This window comes from Anolis carolinensis, chromosome 2 (assembly GCF_035594765.1).
Source record: "Anolis carolinensis isolate JA03-04 chromosome 2, rAnoCar3.1.pri, whole genome shotgun sequence".
Taxonomy (NCBI): domain Eukaryota; kingdom Metazoa; phylum Chordata; class Lepidosauria; order Squamata; family Dactyloidae; genus Anolis; species Anolis carolinensis.
The window spans coordinates 156,195,270-156,213,218 of record NC_085842.1 but is presented as its reverse complement, the minus strand read 5'-3'; the positions used below and the strand labels follow the sequence as shown (position 1 = coordinate 156,213,218).

The 17,949-nt window shown below is 40.2% G+C and overlaps 1 protein-coding gene across 2 annotated transcripts; it reads right to left on the bottom strand.

Moving 5' to 3' along the window:
* Window positions 1–529: 529 nt before the first annotated feature.
* Window positions 530–11,116, bottom strand: LOC100565488 (17-beta-hydroxysteroid dehydrogenase type 6). 2 transcript variants are annotated; one of them, XM_062970880.1, is made up of 6 exons: window positions 10,959–11,107; window positions 10,054–10,221; window positions 8,100–8,426; window positions 4,948–5,206; window positions 3,484–3,641; window positions 530–1,989 (listed from the first exon to the last, which is right to left on the bottom strand). In XM_062970880.1, the coding sequence occupies exons 3-6, from the start codon at window positions 8,410–8,412 to the stop codon at window positions 1,772–1,774; spliced, it is 948 nt and encodes a 315-aa protein (XP_062826950.1). In that variant the 5' UTR covers window positions 8,413–8,426; window positions 10,054–10,221; window positions 10,959–11,107; the 3' UTR covers window positions 530–1,771. The 2 variants fall into 2 exon arrangements, with proteins under 2 accessions (XP_062826950.1, XP_016846724.2); XM_016991235.2 differs by lacking the exon at window positions 10,054–10,221 and having other exon boundaries at window positions 10,959–11,116.
* Window positions 11,117–17,949: the final 6,833 nt, after the last annotated feature.

Sequence of the window (17,949 nt, the reverse complement as noted above, 5' to 3'; positions counted from 1 at the left end):
AGGTTGCATTTTAAATTGTTTGCTTTTTGTATATTTCACAGCATGGTCTTGAATGAAAACACCTTAAGGGGGGTTATTTTGTCATTACCTATGAATCCCTACCCCCAAAAGAAACCTATTTTATGGTGGCCAATGCTCTATATCTTCTGACTAATTTCAATCTCTGTCCCACCAATGAAAATGTCTTGTTATATTCCTGCCCCAACTACAAGCAATTTAGAGAACATTTACCAGCAATTTGATTGCTAGCAAAAAAGAATACAAGTAACATGGGAGTAACAGTTTCAAGTTTTCCAAAGGGAATGTGTATAAATTCATTGGTTTATTCAATCTAAATTTTCTAAGCTATGGGAGCAACACTCTTTCAAACACAAAGCCTAAGAAACGAATTTTACAATGAAGCCAACTATTTGATTTACAGTCTCCGCAATAGCTATTTTGTATTCAACTATTGCTATCAGGTATGTAGCTACTGGCTTTACGTTTCAGCATTTCATTTGTGACTTGAACAAGAGTGATTCACACATAATTTTCCACATTGATTTCATATTTATTTTTTGATTTTTTTCTTTCTTGTACAGTTTGGTATAGTAGTGTGATATTATTATTCAAAACGTATCGAGAGTAAAATTTACTCAAAAACTAGACGTAATATAGGAAATTGGGAAATGTATCCGAATTAGCATAGAATGATCCAGAATATATATTTTCACTAAACTAATTAGAGTTCTACAGAAAACAAATGTCTTCTGAAGGGCTCCATGACCAATAAGCTGGGAACCAAAGTCCTAACTTATAGGTTATGGTAAGTAGAAGCAGTTTTAGGGTTATTTTTAATTGATGAAGCTGGAAGACAGCAGTAAAGGTGTATTCAAACAGATTGAAATATTCTGATTTTATTCCAGTTGTGTCACATTTTATATTGTGTAAAAATAAACAGACCCAGAGCTGGTGTAAAAAGCATCTGATAATATTGGGAAGTATCAGAAAATTTCTGGGATGAACGAAGCATGTACTATTTCCTAGATATTATTGAAAGGAACCAGAAAAAAAACTTGGACATTGTAATTTTAATTCAGTCTATATCAGGCCTGCACAACATATAGCCCGTGGGCCGCATGCAGCCCCAAAAGGGTTTTGGCCGGCTGCAACCTTTCCACCATAATTTCTGAAATCATATTAACTTAACATAAATGGCACCATGAACATGCAAACTCGATTTCGCAGACTTTTTTTTTAACAAGTCAGCTCCCATGGCTCAAAAGCAAGAGTGGAAAGTCAGGATCATTTCTTACTGATCACATAGCATTTATGATTTGGCAAAATAAAATATGGCATATCTCTTTCCCCAATGGGCTTTCAATCTCAGCTTTGTGAAGAGAGGAACAAACACAGCCATCTCCCCACTTCTATTCCCTAGCAATTAATACACACACTGCTGCGTTCTGTCTAGAACAGAAGCTTAGGTTTTTGACTTATTTTTTTCTGGTAAATACACAGTGATTCTGGCCACATCTTGGAAGGACCCTGAAGAATGCAACCAGAATCAAGTCTTATTCACATAGCTTGTTGACTTACTAATATGACCACAAAACTCTTTCTATATTATAATTATAATCATTATATTATCATTATTATGTTTATTATGTTTATTTATACCCCACTTTATCTCTTTCAAAGGAGACTCAAAGCGGCTTATATTAAAAGTATGACAGCATATGCAAACATTAAACAGAATTAAATATAACAGTATGAAAATCCATATTCAAAGCTATACTGCCTGTGCTGGCTTTGGGGATGAGCGGGCCATCACATAGTCTATCACAAAGGTTGGCATGTAAGACAGAGGAATGTAGAAGAGCTTTGCATCCCAGCCTGCAGAGTAGCGTGTGCGTGGATACCGCGATGTCAGGGCATGCTCCATGCAGTCAGTGACCAGGTAGAGGTTGGAGCTGGCATTTTTAATGAGATCTTGCAAAGCTGTAAAATCTGTGTGGGAAAAATAAAACAAAGGGAAAAATAATCATGCTTTCTGATGACTATCATTTGAGTTGTAGACCATCAATCTTGATGCCTTGATCTGACAACTCCCATAATCCTTGACCATGGCCTATGTAGGGTAGAATCCATGGAGGATGTCAGTCAAAACATCTGGACAGCAGTGGTTTGTGGAAGGCTGTGCTAAGGAGATACTTGAAAAACCAATGAGGCTGAACTTCCTTTTAAGGAAGGAAAGCTAGCTAGATGTCTTTAAACATTACTGGTCTGGAGCTCCTATGTGAGTAAATGCATCAATGGTGTTACTGAGAGTGAAGAATACCAATATGTCAGTAATTTAAAATAGATTTTAAAAAATCTTCAATTATTTTGAACTTGGATTTTTTAAAAAAAATCATGGAAACCATTGTAATTTTAATATGTATGAGTCCTAATACCTGTATTTGGTAAATATAATTCTAGTACAATGATGGGCAACCTTTTGCGCTTGGTGTGTCAAAATTCACCAAAAAATCTAGCATGACTTGGGTGGTGTGTCACTTGGAGAGAAAAAACCATAATTTCGCAATGTGTATAGTTTAAATAACAAAAATATATAATTGTAATATATAACTCTATTTAATAAATCAAAAACTATTTACTACCATTATTTCCATGTACAACAATCTATGGTACCTCTTGCAGTTTCCACGCTGATTTCTCTCTATTCTAGTTTCAATGTAGTCATGAATAATGAATAATATAATAATAATATAATAGTAATAAAATGATAATATACTACAATAATAATAGAATGATATTTTATATATATATATATATATATATGTGTGTGTGTGTGTGTGTGTGTGTGTGCGCGTGTGTGTGTGTGTGTGTGTGTGTATAATGTGAATAATTCCCATGGAGTAAACAACAAAACCACTGGACCAAATCACATCACATTTGGCCGCAAAAGACATAGTCATCCAATCAATCTGCATGCGGCAGCGTGTCAGCAAAAATGGCTAGGTGTGTCAGTGCTGACACACGTGTCATAGGTTGGCCATCACTGTTCTAGTGTATGATATTTCACTGCAAAATAGTGACACCTTCCCTCCTTTTGGGGTGGGGGAGGTGGATCATGCGGTGGTATCTATTACATGGTGAAGAAAGCCCCCTTGGAGAGCCCCTTTTCACTGCACAAGTAGTTCCTTTGAGGGCACAGATGTGTGTGTGGGTGAAGCTTCACCTGTCCATGCAGCTGTGCCCTCAAAGCACCAGCCCTCTGGCCTCTCCCATCTGAGCTTACAGAGGCTCCGTAGCTCAGAAGGGAGAGGCTAGAGAACAGATAAAATACGGTATTCTCATAATTTTTTCTCTACAACATGTATATTAAACATAATTTCACAAATGCATTAATTCTGCAGTGTAATTTCACAGCTTCTCCCCATTCAGCTTCCTACCACCATATTGATAATTTGCAAGAGGACTTCCAGAATGTTGACTTACAGAATTCGAAGTAATGATAGCCATAGGTGTCTTTGATGTCAGAAGGTAACCGGTCCCATGTACCCTTCATGTATTCTTGTACTGTATTGGCAATTGGATTAGCGAAAGCCCCAGGCTCAATAATGCTGACTCGGACTCTAAAAGGAAGGAGCTCTCGCCTGAATTGGAAATTAAGAGAGAAAGAAACAGCCTTTGACAACACAAAAACTTTAGATTGTTTTATAAAATTCTCTTAAAACCCTCTGTCATGAGGAATGAACAGGTCCTTACAATTTCTAAAGTCCGAAAGGTGCTTCTTGACTGAAAATATCTGAAAAGCAAAACCAGGGCAGAGTTCCTCGCAAGGGGATGCCTCTATTGACAACATGATAGAAGTGACATCACTACAGGGTATGGAGGGTGCATAAGGCACCAAGTAACATTATTAGAGGGGGTGACACCAATTGTGGGCGTTGGGAAAGAGGAAGGCAAAGAGGGAGAGAAAGCAGACAAATAATGCACAAAAATTGGCTTTTCTCCCTCTGCTCACTGAAAGCTGGCAGGGATAGCTCTGTCATTCCCCTTTTGGCTGGACTGCTTTAAAGCAGGCTTGAGGAGCACGGCACTATTAAGAGGCTGAAATTAAAATAGATGAAATCTCTTTGGGTCACAGATAGGTAAGCAACAATACAATTAATGAACAAACTATTGTACAAATAAACCATATTGCAGAAAAGGGAAGTTTCAATTAATGTCAACTAATTAAACTTATTATGTAAGATTACTTAGGAAACCACATTAATGTGAAAAAGTTACATTGCTAATTAACTAAAGGTAAAACTGAAAACCCAAAAAATGCATTAAAGCTTATGCCGCTTAGCAATCACAAAATTATAACACTAACAATGAGTATCTCTAATAATTACTATTCAAAAATGCATACTTGGATAACACCGTGTACATAAGCAAGTTATGACTGAGAACTGACTGAGAACTTATTGCCCTAACTCATTGCACAGCCATGTTTTTATTTTTTATTTCTCATGTTGGTTCTATTAACTCACTATGTTAATTATGGAACTTATTGCCTGTTTTAATGATTATTGTGTATTTGTGAATTTTTAATTGCTTGTTTTATTTTTATTTTTTACTGCTGTTTATTTCTATTTTGTTTTTGTCTTTGTAAGCTGCCCCGAGTCCCTTCGGGGAAAGATGGAGGGTTATAAAGTTATTGTTATTATTATTATTATTATTATTATTATTATTATTATTATTAATAATAAATGGCTGCCACACTCTCTGCTTCAGAGAAAGGTACAGGCAAACCTTTTTTCTGCAAGGACATTGGCTGACACTGAGCTATAAAACAATCTCAGTTCAATTGTCTTTTATGCATATTTCAATATCGTATTTACTCGAGTCTAATGTGCATCTTTTTTGGCTAAAACACATGGACAAAATTGGGATGCGCATTAGTATTAGTACCTTAGGCAGTCTGAGAAGGCTTCCACACCATACTTGGAAGGACAGTAACCTCCTCCAAAGCCTGTGATTCTTCCCATCACACTGGACACATTGACAATCCTTCCTCTGGCTGCTCTCACCAGGGGCAGCATGTGCAACGTCACATCAATCAGTCCAAGCAGATTGACATTGATCACCTTGGCAAAGTCATCCTTGGTCAGCCATTCATTGGGTCCTACAGGTATACCTATACCAGCATTATTGACCAAGCCCCAGAGTCCTGTGGGAAGAAAATGTATGTATTTAGAGCTGTCTTTTTAATGTCCCATTTCCACATTTTGTCCACTGTGGTTTGATTCACGAGGATACAAAAATCCAGGGAGGCGCAAATCCCATTTTATACTGTGGTATGGTAAAATAAAAGGTAAAGGTTTTTCCCTGGCATTAAGTCTAGTTGTGTCCGACTCTGGGGATTGGTACTCATCTCCATTTCTAAGACGAAGAGTTGGCGTTGTCCGTAGACACCTCCAAGGTTATGTGACCGGCATGACTGCTTAGAGCACTGTTAGCTTCCCACCAGAGTGGTACCTATCGATCTACTCACATTTGCATGTTTTTGAACTTCTAGGTTGGCAGAAGCTGGGGCTAACAGCGGAAGCTCACCCTGCTCCCTGGATTCGAACCACTGACCTTTCAGTCAACAAGTTCAGCAGCTCAGCAGTTTAACCTGCTGCTCCACTGGGGGCTCCATGGTAAAATGGTGCCTTTTATACAAAACTATCTGATGTGCCCAGTGTTGCCTGGGAATGCATATTGTAATGCTGTTTATTAGAAATACTCTTTGTTAGTCTAACCACCTAAAAGTCACCAGATCTGACCTTTTCTTGGACATCCCACTCTCTCAGCCTCAGCAAGGCACTAACGTACACATGCATGCTGGTTCCAAAATATAGATCTTAATTATATTGTTTTCTTCCTAATAATAATAATAATTATACTACTACTACCACTACTACTACTACTACTACTACTACTAATAATAATACATTTGTTATCTACTTCTCATTGCGACTCGAAGCAAGTTACAGCATCATTAAAACAAAGAGATTAAATACTATTAAAATACAAGATAAGCATAGTTAAAAATCAGCTGGGGTTCATGTTGTGACTGTGGCTTTTTGCCTCATTCTGTGCTTTTTCTAGAAGATGTCATTTTGTATGCCACTACAAGGCTCTGAAAAGGGAATCCTAGAGAGCTATTGGAATACTTATATCACCTGCTGATGTTCTAGACCAGGGGTTCTCAAACTTTTTCATCTGCAGAGCCCTTTTTGAAGCAAAAGTTTATTGTGGAGCCCCAAGAAATGTTTAAACATTATATTAGATATAATGTATATATATCAGGCATGGGCAAACGTTTTGGTATATTGTGTTTTAAAATTTGACAGACAAACGTTTTGGTATATTGTGTTTTAAAATTTGACAGACAGGTCGGGCCAGTGGCAGATGGATGGAGAGTGTTTGTGTGAACTAATTGGAAAAAAAATGAATGAATTCCTATGCACACTGCACATATCTCATTTGTAGTGCAGAAAAATAAAAAAGAAAGAAAAATACAATATTTAAAAGGAAGAACAATTTTTTATGTTCGCTTATGTCCAAATTGAAGTCCCCTGTTAGGATAGTCTCTCCCTCATAAAAGTTTTGAAGTTTTTTCAGGTTTTATCTCAGAAATCGTTGTTGACCTGTACTAAGAGAGTTTATATTTTCTGTAGTAATTTTTTATTATCCACTTTAAATGTTAGTAATACACATCTTCCATCTCTATTGTTAATTTGGTCTAGTATTGCAATGTTGAAACTGTTGTTCATGAGAATTGCTGTCCCTCTGACTCTTTTAGTATCTCTAGGCCCTGTTACTGTTTGCCGAGTCCTAGAGTTCAATAGTGGGCATTAATCCAGTTTGGCCTTGTGTGTTTCCTGCAGACATATGATACTAGCCCCTTCTGCTTTGGCTAATTTCATTAGTCTATATTTTTAAAGATTTGAAGCGAAGCCATTAATGTTCAAAGATATTAACTTAATAGTCTTACCCATCTTCTTTTAAAACAAATTTTATTCTGTTCCCAATTAAATAGATGGCTTTTACTTTGTTCGCTTTGCCTTCAGTTGGGCTATTAATTTAAGGTTTGGGGAGAGCGTTTGTTGAGTGTCTAATCTCACTGAGTGTAAAAGCCATCATAGGGACAGAAAGTGAGGTCCAATCTTCTGAACAGGGGCACAAACAGCAAAACAACCGCCACAGGAGTGTTATATTTAACTGGAGTTACGCTTCAAAAATGTACCTGTTCTGACTTACAAACAAATTCAACTTAAGAACAAACCTTTAGAGCCTATCTTGTCTGTAAACTCGGGGCCTGTATTTGGAATATCACACTGAAGAAAACCAGACAGATTGTTTTACGATATCTTTTTCTATATTATTCCAGTGTTTGCTTCATGTTCTTTTTGCCTTGTTGACTATTGCAACATTTCAGCCCAGTATTTCTATCAGATGATATTTTGTATTAATATTATAATTGCAATATTATATTAATTCAAACCCCATCTTCGCCCAAAATTGGGATCTTTATATATATTTTCACAGCTGGGGTTTTATTGTATTTTTTGTTAGTTGGGGCTTATTTTCATCTTGATCAGGTAGACATAAACCATAATCAAGCTACTCGAACCAGCTTTGTTTTCAAAGCTGCACTTTTTTCGCCTTGCTCTTAATGAAATTGTTTGTTGTGAAGGAGCTGGAATGGGTAAGACTGCCAAGCATTTACCATGAACAGGCATATACCTACAGGGACTGGTGGATTGAGTGGCACCCAAGGATCAGGGGGAGGGGTAGTTCCTTGATTTTGAACCATTCCCAAGATTCAGAAGATAGTCTAATTTTATTTCAGGCTGGCAGCATGGTTTAGCAGGTGGCCCTGTTTTATTTCAGGCCATACAAAACTTAAATCTGCTCATTTTGCATATTGAGATGCTGTCTAAAAAAGCCTAAGAGTAGACCAGGGTATTTGCTTCTGGACTGTTGGTGACTCTGCTTCCTTTTGGGAATGTTTGAAGTTCAACAGCCATGCTATTCACTTAACTGATATGCAACATGGAGAAAAGAAGTATTACCTTTGTTCTTCACAATTCCTTTCACCCACTCAGTTGCCGCCACAACACTCTCTGTATTGCTGATGTCCAAGATGGTGGTTTTCAGTCGGTCGGATGTCAACCGCTGCAGTTCTTCTGCCCCTTTCTGGGTGTAACAGGCTGCCAATACCCGCAGCCCCCCGGCATCCAGCTGCTTGGCCAGCTTATTCCCAAATCCAGAGTCACAGCCGGTGATGAAGATGTATTTCTCCCTGAGGTTCTCCACAGTCTGTCCCTCCCGGTACCATCGGAGGAGGAAGTAAAGCCCCACCAGAACAGCCAGGTAGAACCACATGGTTGCAGGGAGAGCTTTGAAAGGAAAAAAAAACAATCTAAGAGAAATGAGATACGTATCTCTTGGATCAAGGAAGTTTAATTCCCCTTTCAATGCTACTTGAGACCATACAGTATTCACCCCCAGGGGAAAGTGGAAACAGTATTATTAAAAATAGAAGTGTTGACATACAGAGTTATTTAAGGGAATAAGAAAACAAGGAGTAAAAATCAACAGGCAACAACCTCATCACAAAGGGCTAAAATTGGTGGCATATACTGGTTTAGTCCAGGTCACCCACGGAGCTCACTGGTTCCCATCAGACAACGCTGGCAGGGCTCCGTGGGTGAAGTATGGCGGAGCTGGTGCATGCCACCGCTGCTGTAACACAAGAGGTTCCCTGTGTTGCCATGGGTGGAAACCACACAATAAATGCTTCCCCCATGGGATCACCCTTTACTGGGCAATGCAAGGCGTGAGGCGCCGGGTTCCCCACACCCCCTGATGACACAGAGCGACTCTGCGGCAGTGTGACAAGGTCATAAGTGTGAGTTTCATAGATCAGTCCTAGTGGTTGTCTGTCTAATATTTGTTTAATAGTTTAGATGGAGATGACATGAACCAGCATGGGCATTGAGATCTGCTGGGGAGACCCTTCTTTCGGTCCCAGCATCATCTCAAATACGGTTGGTAGGGACAAGAGAGAGGGCCTTCTTGGTGGTGGCGCCACGGCTCTGAAATTCCCTCCCTAGAGAGATCAGGCTAGGCCATTCCCTTCAAGCCTTCCATTCCAGCTTAAAACATGGCTTTTAAAGCAAGCCTTTGATCTTACTTAGGTTTTTAAGGCTTAGTCTGAGGACTTACTGTGGGCATCGCATCGGCATTGGGCTGTGTCAATCGAAACAACTTGTTTTTATTTGCAGCTATGACTGCATTTTATGAATTTTAATGTTTTACATTGTAATTATGTATGTGTGTGATTGTAATTCTATGGTTTTATCATTTCAGATTTATGTATTGTCTATATGCAGCACTTTGCTGTATTTTGTTAGCCACCCTGAGTCCCTTTGGGGAGATGGTGGCGGGGTAGAAATAAAGTTTATTATTATTATTATGCTATAGATTTTGATAGGAGCCCCGGTGGTGAAGTGCATTAAAGTACTGAGCTGGAGACCGAAAGATCCCAGGTTCAATCCCCGGGAGCGGCGTGAGCAGCCGCTGTTAGCTCCAGCTCCTGCCAACCTAGCAGTTCGAAAACATGCCAATGTGAGTAGATCAATAGGTACTGCTCCAGCGGGAAGGTAACGGTGCTCCATGCAGTCATGCCGGCCACATGACCTTGGAGGTGTCTATGGACAACGCCGGCTCTTTGGCTTAGAAATGGAGATGAGCACCAACCCCCAGAGTCAGACATGACTGGACTTAACGTTAGGGGAAAACCTTTACCTTTACCTATAGATTTTGATAAATGACCCCCCCTCAAATTCTAGCTCTAATCTTAGTGAGCCTCTAAAAATGTGTTGCCAACTGAACTGAAAGTGAATGGAAAGTACACCAGGGCATAATAGGAAGAGAGGAAAAACAGCCATTTGTTTCATAATCTCAGCTCTTCAGTCTTTCTGACTGCTTTCCTACTGACTTCTGCTGCCTAGAACTAGTTACCTCATGCATTTTCTCCAGCTTTAATCCATCTTCTCCTTAGTTATTCCTGTCTCACAGAATCTGTCTTCTGTGAGACTTCATATAAAAACAAATCCTGTGCTCAAGTGTGTGGGAAGTTGACCAGACTCACAGCCCGTTTGATCAATATAAGGTTTTCTAAGTGCCAACCTAAAAGGAAATATGATACAGCTTTAAAATGGGTGGTTCTGTAATCTCTATAGTAGTTTTTCTGATTTTTTTCCCGTTTATTTTTTGGAAGTTGTGTTTTGATAATATATTTTGTCAAAGTTAAAAGGAAAAATAAAAGGGTTTTTTTTTTGTTCCATCCACTATCCCTAACCTTTTGGCAGTACAGCAGATAAGATGTCATCGTTTTAATCCAGGTCTTGAAAAGTTTCACTTGTTGATTTTGGAGGTCATGTTGTGTGCACAAGAGCAAGGCGGGTTGGCTGGCTTCCTGGTCAGCCCACACCCACACTCCACTTTCCCCCACTCACTCTTAGTTTTGTTTATGACTCTTTTCAAAGTGAACTTGCTTGGAAGCATTTACTGCTAACTTTTATTCAATTTCAAGGTCTAAAAGGAACTCATGAAATGAATAAACCCAGCATTAGTCTTTTAAATTAATGTTTCTCCCTCTTTTACCTTGTCTGTTTTTTTCTCCAAAGACATCTGAAGAAGTGACAATGAGGAATTCAGTAGGGGAGCATTTTCCTTGGCATGAATGTGCCAGGATGAGAGAAGCATTGCTGTTGTTTTTCTGGTCATCTCTTGTCTTGCAAAAGAAGCAAACCCCCAAACTCATGAGCCCCTGCTTGAGAGGATCATGCTCATGCCTTAGCTTGTAGGCATTAAGAAAAACACACATTTGCAAAGAACAGACCTGGCTTGGATCAGTGACTAACCTGTGATGGATTAATTGAAAGCTTCCTGGTTCCTGTCTGTGGTGGTGGACAAAGCTGTGGTCTTGTCTTCTCTTCTAATCCTCTGTGTTCTTCCTCTGTTACACGTTGTATGTGAAGGCACTGCTGCAGAACCTTGAACTGTACAATGGAATGCAAGTGGCTCCTCCCTCCTGATCACGGTTGGATTAATTTAGTTGGCAAGGCAGGGAATTGGCTACACACATACAACTCTTCTTCCCATGGATAAATATGTCCAGACCTGGAATGACAATCCTTTGACCCTCTGTCTTGGCACAAGAAATGAGCAAACTAGAACCCAGTGAGGATAAGATTTCATCAGAGGTCTTCAAGAACTATTCCAAATGGTGTACCCTTCTGTCGGCATGAATATTTTCTGAACTAAACTCTTTCCCTTTTTTCTGCAATAGTATGACAATGCAACAGAGAATATGGTGGATTGGATTTTGTGACTGGTATCTCATTTAAAAAAAGTCCAGGAAGCTGTGAGTACGAATAGATGCCATGGTCACTTGCAGGTCTAGACTGATACAAGGCTGAGAGAAGCAAAAGACTGACAAATCACCACATAACATGAGCTTGGAAGGAAATGGCCACAACTTTTAATGCATTATAGCTGTAAAGGTCGACATAGCATGAGATCCAGACCCAGAGTTCCAATAACTGAATGACCAACAACATTTCTTGTGTCCTGAACCCGTGACCTGTAGTAAGAGTTGAAAATGGATATGGGAGCTGAGAAGCCTCTTGAGCACACAGCCACTATGTGGTTCTCTGCCATCTGAGGATGCGGCAGATCCAGCCCTGCGGTGAGTGTTACTTGTAAGCCACAACCCCAGTGAACCATTATGGGACACATCCATAAATGGATGCAACCATGGGCTACCAGGCCCAACTTCTCCCACAACTAGATACAGGCAGCCCCCAATTTACCAACAATATATTTTCTGTAGGTTTGTTTTTAAGCTGAATTCATTTGGAATTCAAAACAGGTACATTTTTAAGTGTAACTCCAGCCATGAAATAATTGGAAACAAGGATTGGTGAAAAAGCTTAAGTGGAGACCCCTTTCCCCCATGATAACTCTTTCGGGAGTGAATTTACATTCCTAGGGGTAGATTTCTCTCAATGTGTTGTTGAAGGCTTTCATGGCCGGAATCACAGGGTTGTTGTGTGTTTTCCGGGCGGTATGGCCATGTTCCAGAAGAAGGCCATACAGCCCGGAAAACACAAAACATGGCCATACAGCCCGGAAAACACACAACAACCCCAGATTTCTCTCACTTCCTGTTGTTTCATCTCATTCTTAACTGTGAGTCATTTGTAAGTGGGATACTTGTAACTTGGGAACTGCCTGTACTAACATATGCTACATCTCTCAAAATTTGTGACTAGGGACTAATAACATCATGAATTAGAATTCACTGTATGCATGAACAAATACTTTCCATTAAAGACTACCACCCAAACGACTGTGTGAGAGAAACAAGCAATACACTGAAGACCAGCTAAAACAGGAATACTTGGCAGAGTGGAGCACTCCTGCTTTCAATCTTTCCCGGCAGGCATGTGTTTCTCAGACCAGGTGCCAGGGAAGAAGCTTCTTAGCATGCTTCTTTCCTACTCCATTCTAGGCATGTGAATGGTACAAAAGAGCCTGGAAAGAAAAAGCTATGCTGTGAAGAGAAACTGATGGGTTCCTGACATTCATAATGCCACTGATGACTGCACAAACTCCTCTATGTATACCTGAGGGAGTTTGTATAATTCAAAGTTTTTAACTTTGTGGTTTTTCTATACATTATAACTGTATTTTCAATTCGCTTCTGACACGATAAATAAATTTGACGATCCTATCCAGCCTGCAAAGGATGGATTTATTAGGACCATTTTTAAGAACTTATTTATCTATATATATATGAAAATGTAATGTGCGTTTTTCCCATGGAGTAAACAACAAAATCACTGAACCAAATCACACCAAATTTGGCTATAAAAGACATAGTAATCCAATCTATGTCTTTCAATAAAAAACCCTAGAAAATAAAGACCAAATTACAAAGCTATACTCCCCCGGCTGTCAGTCAGAAGGGTAGGCCCCGCCCCCATTTGGCCTCACTCACTTCGTGTCCCAGCAACCGCCTCAGCCTCAATGGCTGAGGGTTCACTTAGGCCTCTTCCACACTGCCTATAAAATACAGATGATCTGATTGAACTGGATTATATGGCAGTATAGATTCAAGGCCCTTCCACATAGCTATGTAACCCAGAATGCCAAGGCAGATAATCCATTTGAACTGGAGTATCTTGAGCCCACACTGTCATATAATCCAGTTCAATGCGGACTTTTTTACAGTTGTGTAGAAGGGACCTCATATAATCCAGTTCTAAACAAATAATATAAGATTATAAATATAATATATAAAGTTACTGTGGTATAATAAAAAGAACAATATAATCTCTAAAATCACGACAGTAAATAAAGAACCATACTCTGAAAATAGGGGAATTCCAGATGGGAAACAATCAGGGCCAGCTAACACCTCCCAACAAACAATTCCCCCAGGGACGAAGCTAAGGAGGGAGAAAAGTAGTGTGTATTATCAGAGTCATTATTATTGACACAACATTGTATGACACAGCAAACAAGATAGATATTCTGGATTTTGTATCACAAAATCACAAGTCGAACACTTCCCAAGTGTTTAGGACTGTGTGATGTATTTTCAGATGATGCGTGCAGTAGGGTGGCCTTTTGCAGTTGGCAAATTGTAATTTTGTCAATGTCTATTGTTTCCAAATGCTGGCTGAGATCTTTTGGCACGGCACCCAATGTGCCGATCACCACCGGGACCACCTGCACTGGTTTCTGCCAGAGTCTTTGAAGTTCAATCTTGAGATCCTGATAGTGGCTGAGTTTTTCCTGTTGTTTTTCATCAATGCGACTGTCACCTAGGATGGCGACATCAATGATCTAAACCGTAATGTCTGGTGTGTTGTGTTCCAGAACCAGACCTCACGGTTATGGAAATTATTATTATTATTATGATTATTATTGTTATTATGTTGCTGTGAACCATGAAAATGAACACAATCTGGTCCTAAGTATTAAAAAACTCTAAAATCAGAAAAGTAAATAAAGAACAACACTCTGAAAATAGGGGAATTCCAGACATGAAACAATCAGGGCCAGCTAACACCTCCCAACAAAAGTTTCCCCCAGGGAGGAAGCAGCCAGGTGTTGAAGATGAAAGGCCATTACATGCTAATCATTTTGGCTAATTGCAGTATTTATATTTGCCTCCAACACACACAAAAAGAAACAACCAGAAATATTGTATATTCACAAGCTTTAGGAAATAACATATACTAACTACCACCAGTTCCTCAATACTTTATTTCCCATACCACCACTTTGCCACAGCAACATGTGGCAGGGCACAGCTAGTAAATTAAATGATTCTTTTCTTGAGGAGTGACAGGTCAAATTTTCTGGGAGCACCAAATCATTGGGAGTGGGCAGAACTAAAAACACACTGTGAGGAGTGCAAAAGGGATCTCTCCGAGCTGCGGGAAAATGGAGATTAAAATGACAAATGAGGTTCAGTGTGAGCAAGTATAGACAGAGGCACATTGGGGCGAACTAATCTCAACTTCACCCACATTCTGCAGAAATCTTGAGCTGGAGATGATTGACTAAGAAAGGAATTTTAGGTTTATGGTGGGCAGCGCCATGAAAATATTGTCAACCCAATGTGTTGACTGGTCTGGATGGGAGAAAAAGGGAACTTCTGTGACGGGCAGTATCTGAGGTTTTGTGTATCCATGCAAAGCCTGGGAATATACCTTCTGTGTTTTAAGGGGTCACCAATGCAAAATAAAATGGCCAATATCATATTGCCTGTCTCCAAATTTATAGCACAACCACATTTGAGATATTGTGAGGTATTCTAGTCCCCCTCCCCCAAGGAAGGAATAGAACTGGATAAACTTTAAAATAAGCAAGCAAAATAAACTGTCTCAGTGACTGTTGGGAGTGCACACACCTATGCATGAAAAAGCAAATAAGAAACCATTTTTCTCCTCACACCTCACAATGGTAGGGCTAATAAAACACACTTAAACTGGAATTTGCTATTAGAAGGTGTGGCAATATTTGCCAACTGTTTTAAAAGGAAATTACGCAGCTTTGAGAAGGATAAGCTTATCAATGGGTACTAGTCATGTTGGATATATGTGGTATTATATATTCAAGAATCAAAGTCTCAATGCGTATTACAGTAGTTGATTAAAGCTAAAAAGGGAGGGAGGGAGGGTTCTATTGCATTTAGGATCTTTGCATGTGTTATGTATATGGGTTTTCACAGGCAACTACTTGGTTTACAGGGATAGCCTTTAGAGCAGTGGTTCTCAACCTGTGGCTCCCCAGACGTTTTGACTTTCAACTCCCCGAAATCCTAACAGCTGGTAAACTGGCTAGGATTTCTGGGAATTGTAGGCCAAAACACCTGGGGACCCACAGGGTGAGAACCATTGCCATTGAGGCATCATCCAACATATATCCTCTTATTTTTGCATTTATGGAGATGGTTCTTTTTTTCCCTGGTGAACGCCCAGCTAGTGATAAGCACCAGCCCATCCAAACTACAACTATCTTGATCTGGCTATATCTAGGTTTCTCCTAGCATTGCAATCAATATACTAAGGTGTTATTTTTTTAAAAGATAGCATACCCTCTGCAATTACACATATGAAAACTTGGATACATATGGGCAAGCACCATCAAGAGTGTGGTCAAAGTGGGCAGTTATCAGTGAGGAAGAACACTAGGGACCTCATCACATGGACAAAAAGCCCTGTCCTAGGATGCAGCAGAGACACAGCCAAAACAGAGCCCGCCGGAGCTCATCACATGACACGGGGCTACTTTTGATGGGGCTCTGTTGTATGAGGCTGCCCTGAGAACATGGGTGACTCCCCATGTTCTCGTAGAGCACGTGTTCTCAACCTGTGGGTCCCCAGATGTTTTGGCCTTCAACTCCCAGAAATCCTAACAGCCGATAAACTGGCTGGGATTTCTGGGAGTTGTCAGCCAAAACACAGGTTGAGAACCACTGTCATAGAATAGCCTGGGGACAATGTGGGACCAAGCTGGGGACAAATTGAAACTACGAGTGATGGTAAGGGCACTGCCAGGCAGTTTCCAGCTCTGCACCACAGATTTGACCCATTGTCCTACAGATTCCCCTGCTGCCCCCTGGCTTAAGGACCTCGATGTGATGAGGTCTATAAATTAGAATGGCAGCAGCAGTTTGCTTTTACCAAAGTCTACAGGGAAGGGCAACATTCCCCATCTCCTACTGGCTTTGCTGGTTTGATCACTATGCAGTACTTGCCTGTTCTTTGTTATAAATAACTTTTGCCCTATTGACCAAACTGTGAAGTTGCTTGGTCATTGCACCCGGGTTTTTATCTGTGAAATGTTGAAAGGCATGTTCTTGCTAGGTCAACACATTTTTGTTGCCAAGATGGACTTTTTTTTTAACAAAACTGTAGTTATTTTCACCAAAATCACATGAAAAGCACAACTCAGTTTCCAGCTTAAAACTAGTCCTTTTTAGACTGCACTCAATAAAATCTACTGTGTAATGTTTTTGCTTTTTGTGTGTATGTAGTAATATGCTATCTTCAGCTGAATGGAACCTCAATCCAGGTATTTTGCATGGGTTGCCGATAAAATTCCAAAAGTATGAAGTAGGTCTCAGGCACAACACAAGATTGCTTCAAGGATATTTGCAAGGGTAAACAAACCTTACATGTTCAAAGAAGTTCAGGGCAAAAAGAAGACAGTGTAGTAAATCCATAAGAAACATTCAAATGTACCTTGCTCATTTTCCACGGTGGCCGGCCAGAGGCCTCGGAGGGCGGCACCAGGCTGCGGAGGGTGGAAGGTAACGGCGCTCCATGCAGTCATGCCGGCCACATGACCTTGGAGGTGTCTACAGACAACGCCAGCTCTTTGGCTTAGAAATGGAGATGAGCACCAACCCCCAGAGTCAGACATGACTGGACTTAACGTCAGGGGAAACCTTTACCTTTACCTAGTTCACTTACATCCAGAGCACACTATGAACCCAAATACTGATGGATCTGGACCAAACTTGGCATGCATACACAATATGCCCAAATGTGAATACTGGTGGGTTTTAGGGGAATTGGCCTGGGCGTTTTGGAGTTGTAGGTACTGGGATCTATAGTTCACCTGCAATCAGTGACCACTCTGAACTCCACCAAAGATGGAATTGGATCAAACTTGGCACACAGAGCCCATGACCAGCAAAAAATACTGGAGGTCTTTGGGGAAAATTCACCTTTATTTTGGAGAATTGTAGTTCACCTACAGCCAGAGAGCATTGTGAACCCAAACATTGATGGATGCCACAGATACCTGATATGCCAACATTTGGTTACTGGAGGGGTTTGAGGGGACCTGCTTTTCTGGGAGTTGTAGTTCACTCACAACCAGAGAAACTGTGACTTCCACCAATTAGTGGGAGTTGTAGTTTACCCTACAGCCAGAGAGCACACTGAACTCCACCAATGATGCATCTAGAGTGAATTTGCCTAACATAACAAACTTTACTGATGGAGTTTCTCAGGGTTAACGAGGCATGATGTTTGTTGAAGTTCACCCAAAACTTTATGCATTTTGTACAATTAAAAGTGACTTTTTCAAATAACCCAGGCAATGCCAGGTTCTTAAGCTAGTTAAATAGTAAACTGCAAATCAGATTTGGGAAAGCAGGGGCAAGGAAAGTGAAACAACTCCCCTCCTCCTCACTGTTTGGTGCTGTCTGGAAGCACCCTCAGAATACATTTCTTGTAGATTTGTGATGGCCCCAGGCTCGGTTTTGAGTGTAACTTTAATAATTGCCAATGCATAAAAGAATCATCATCATGCATAAAAGAATCA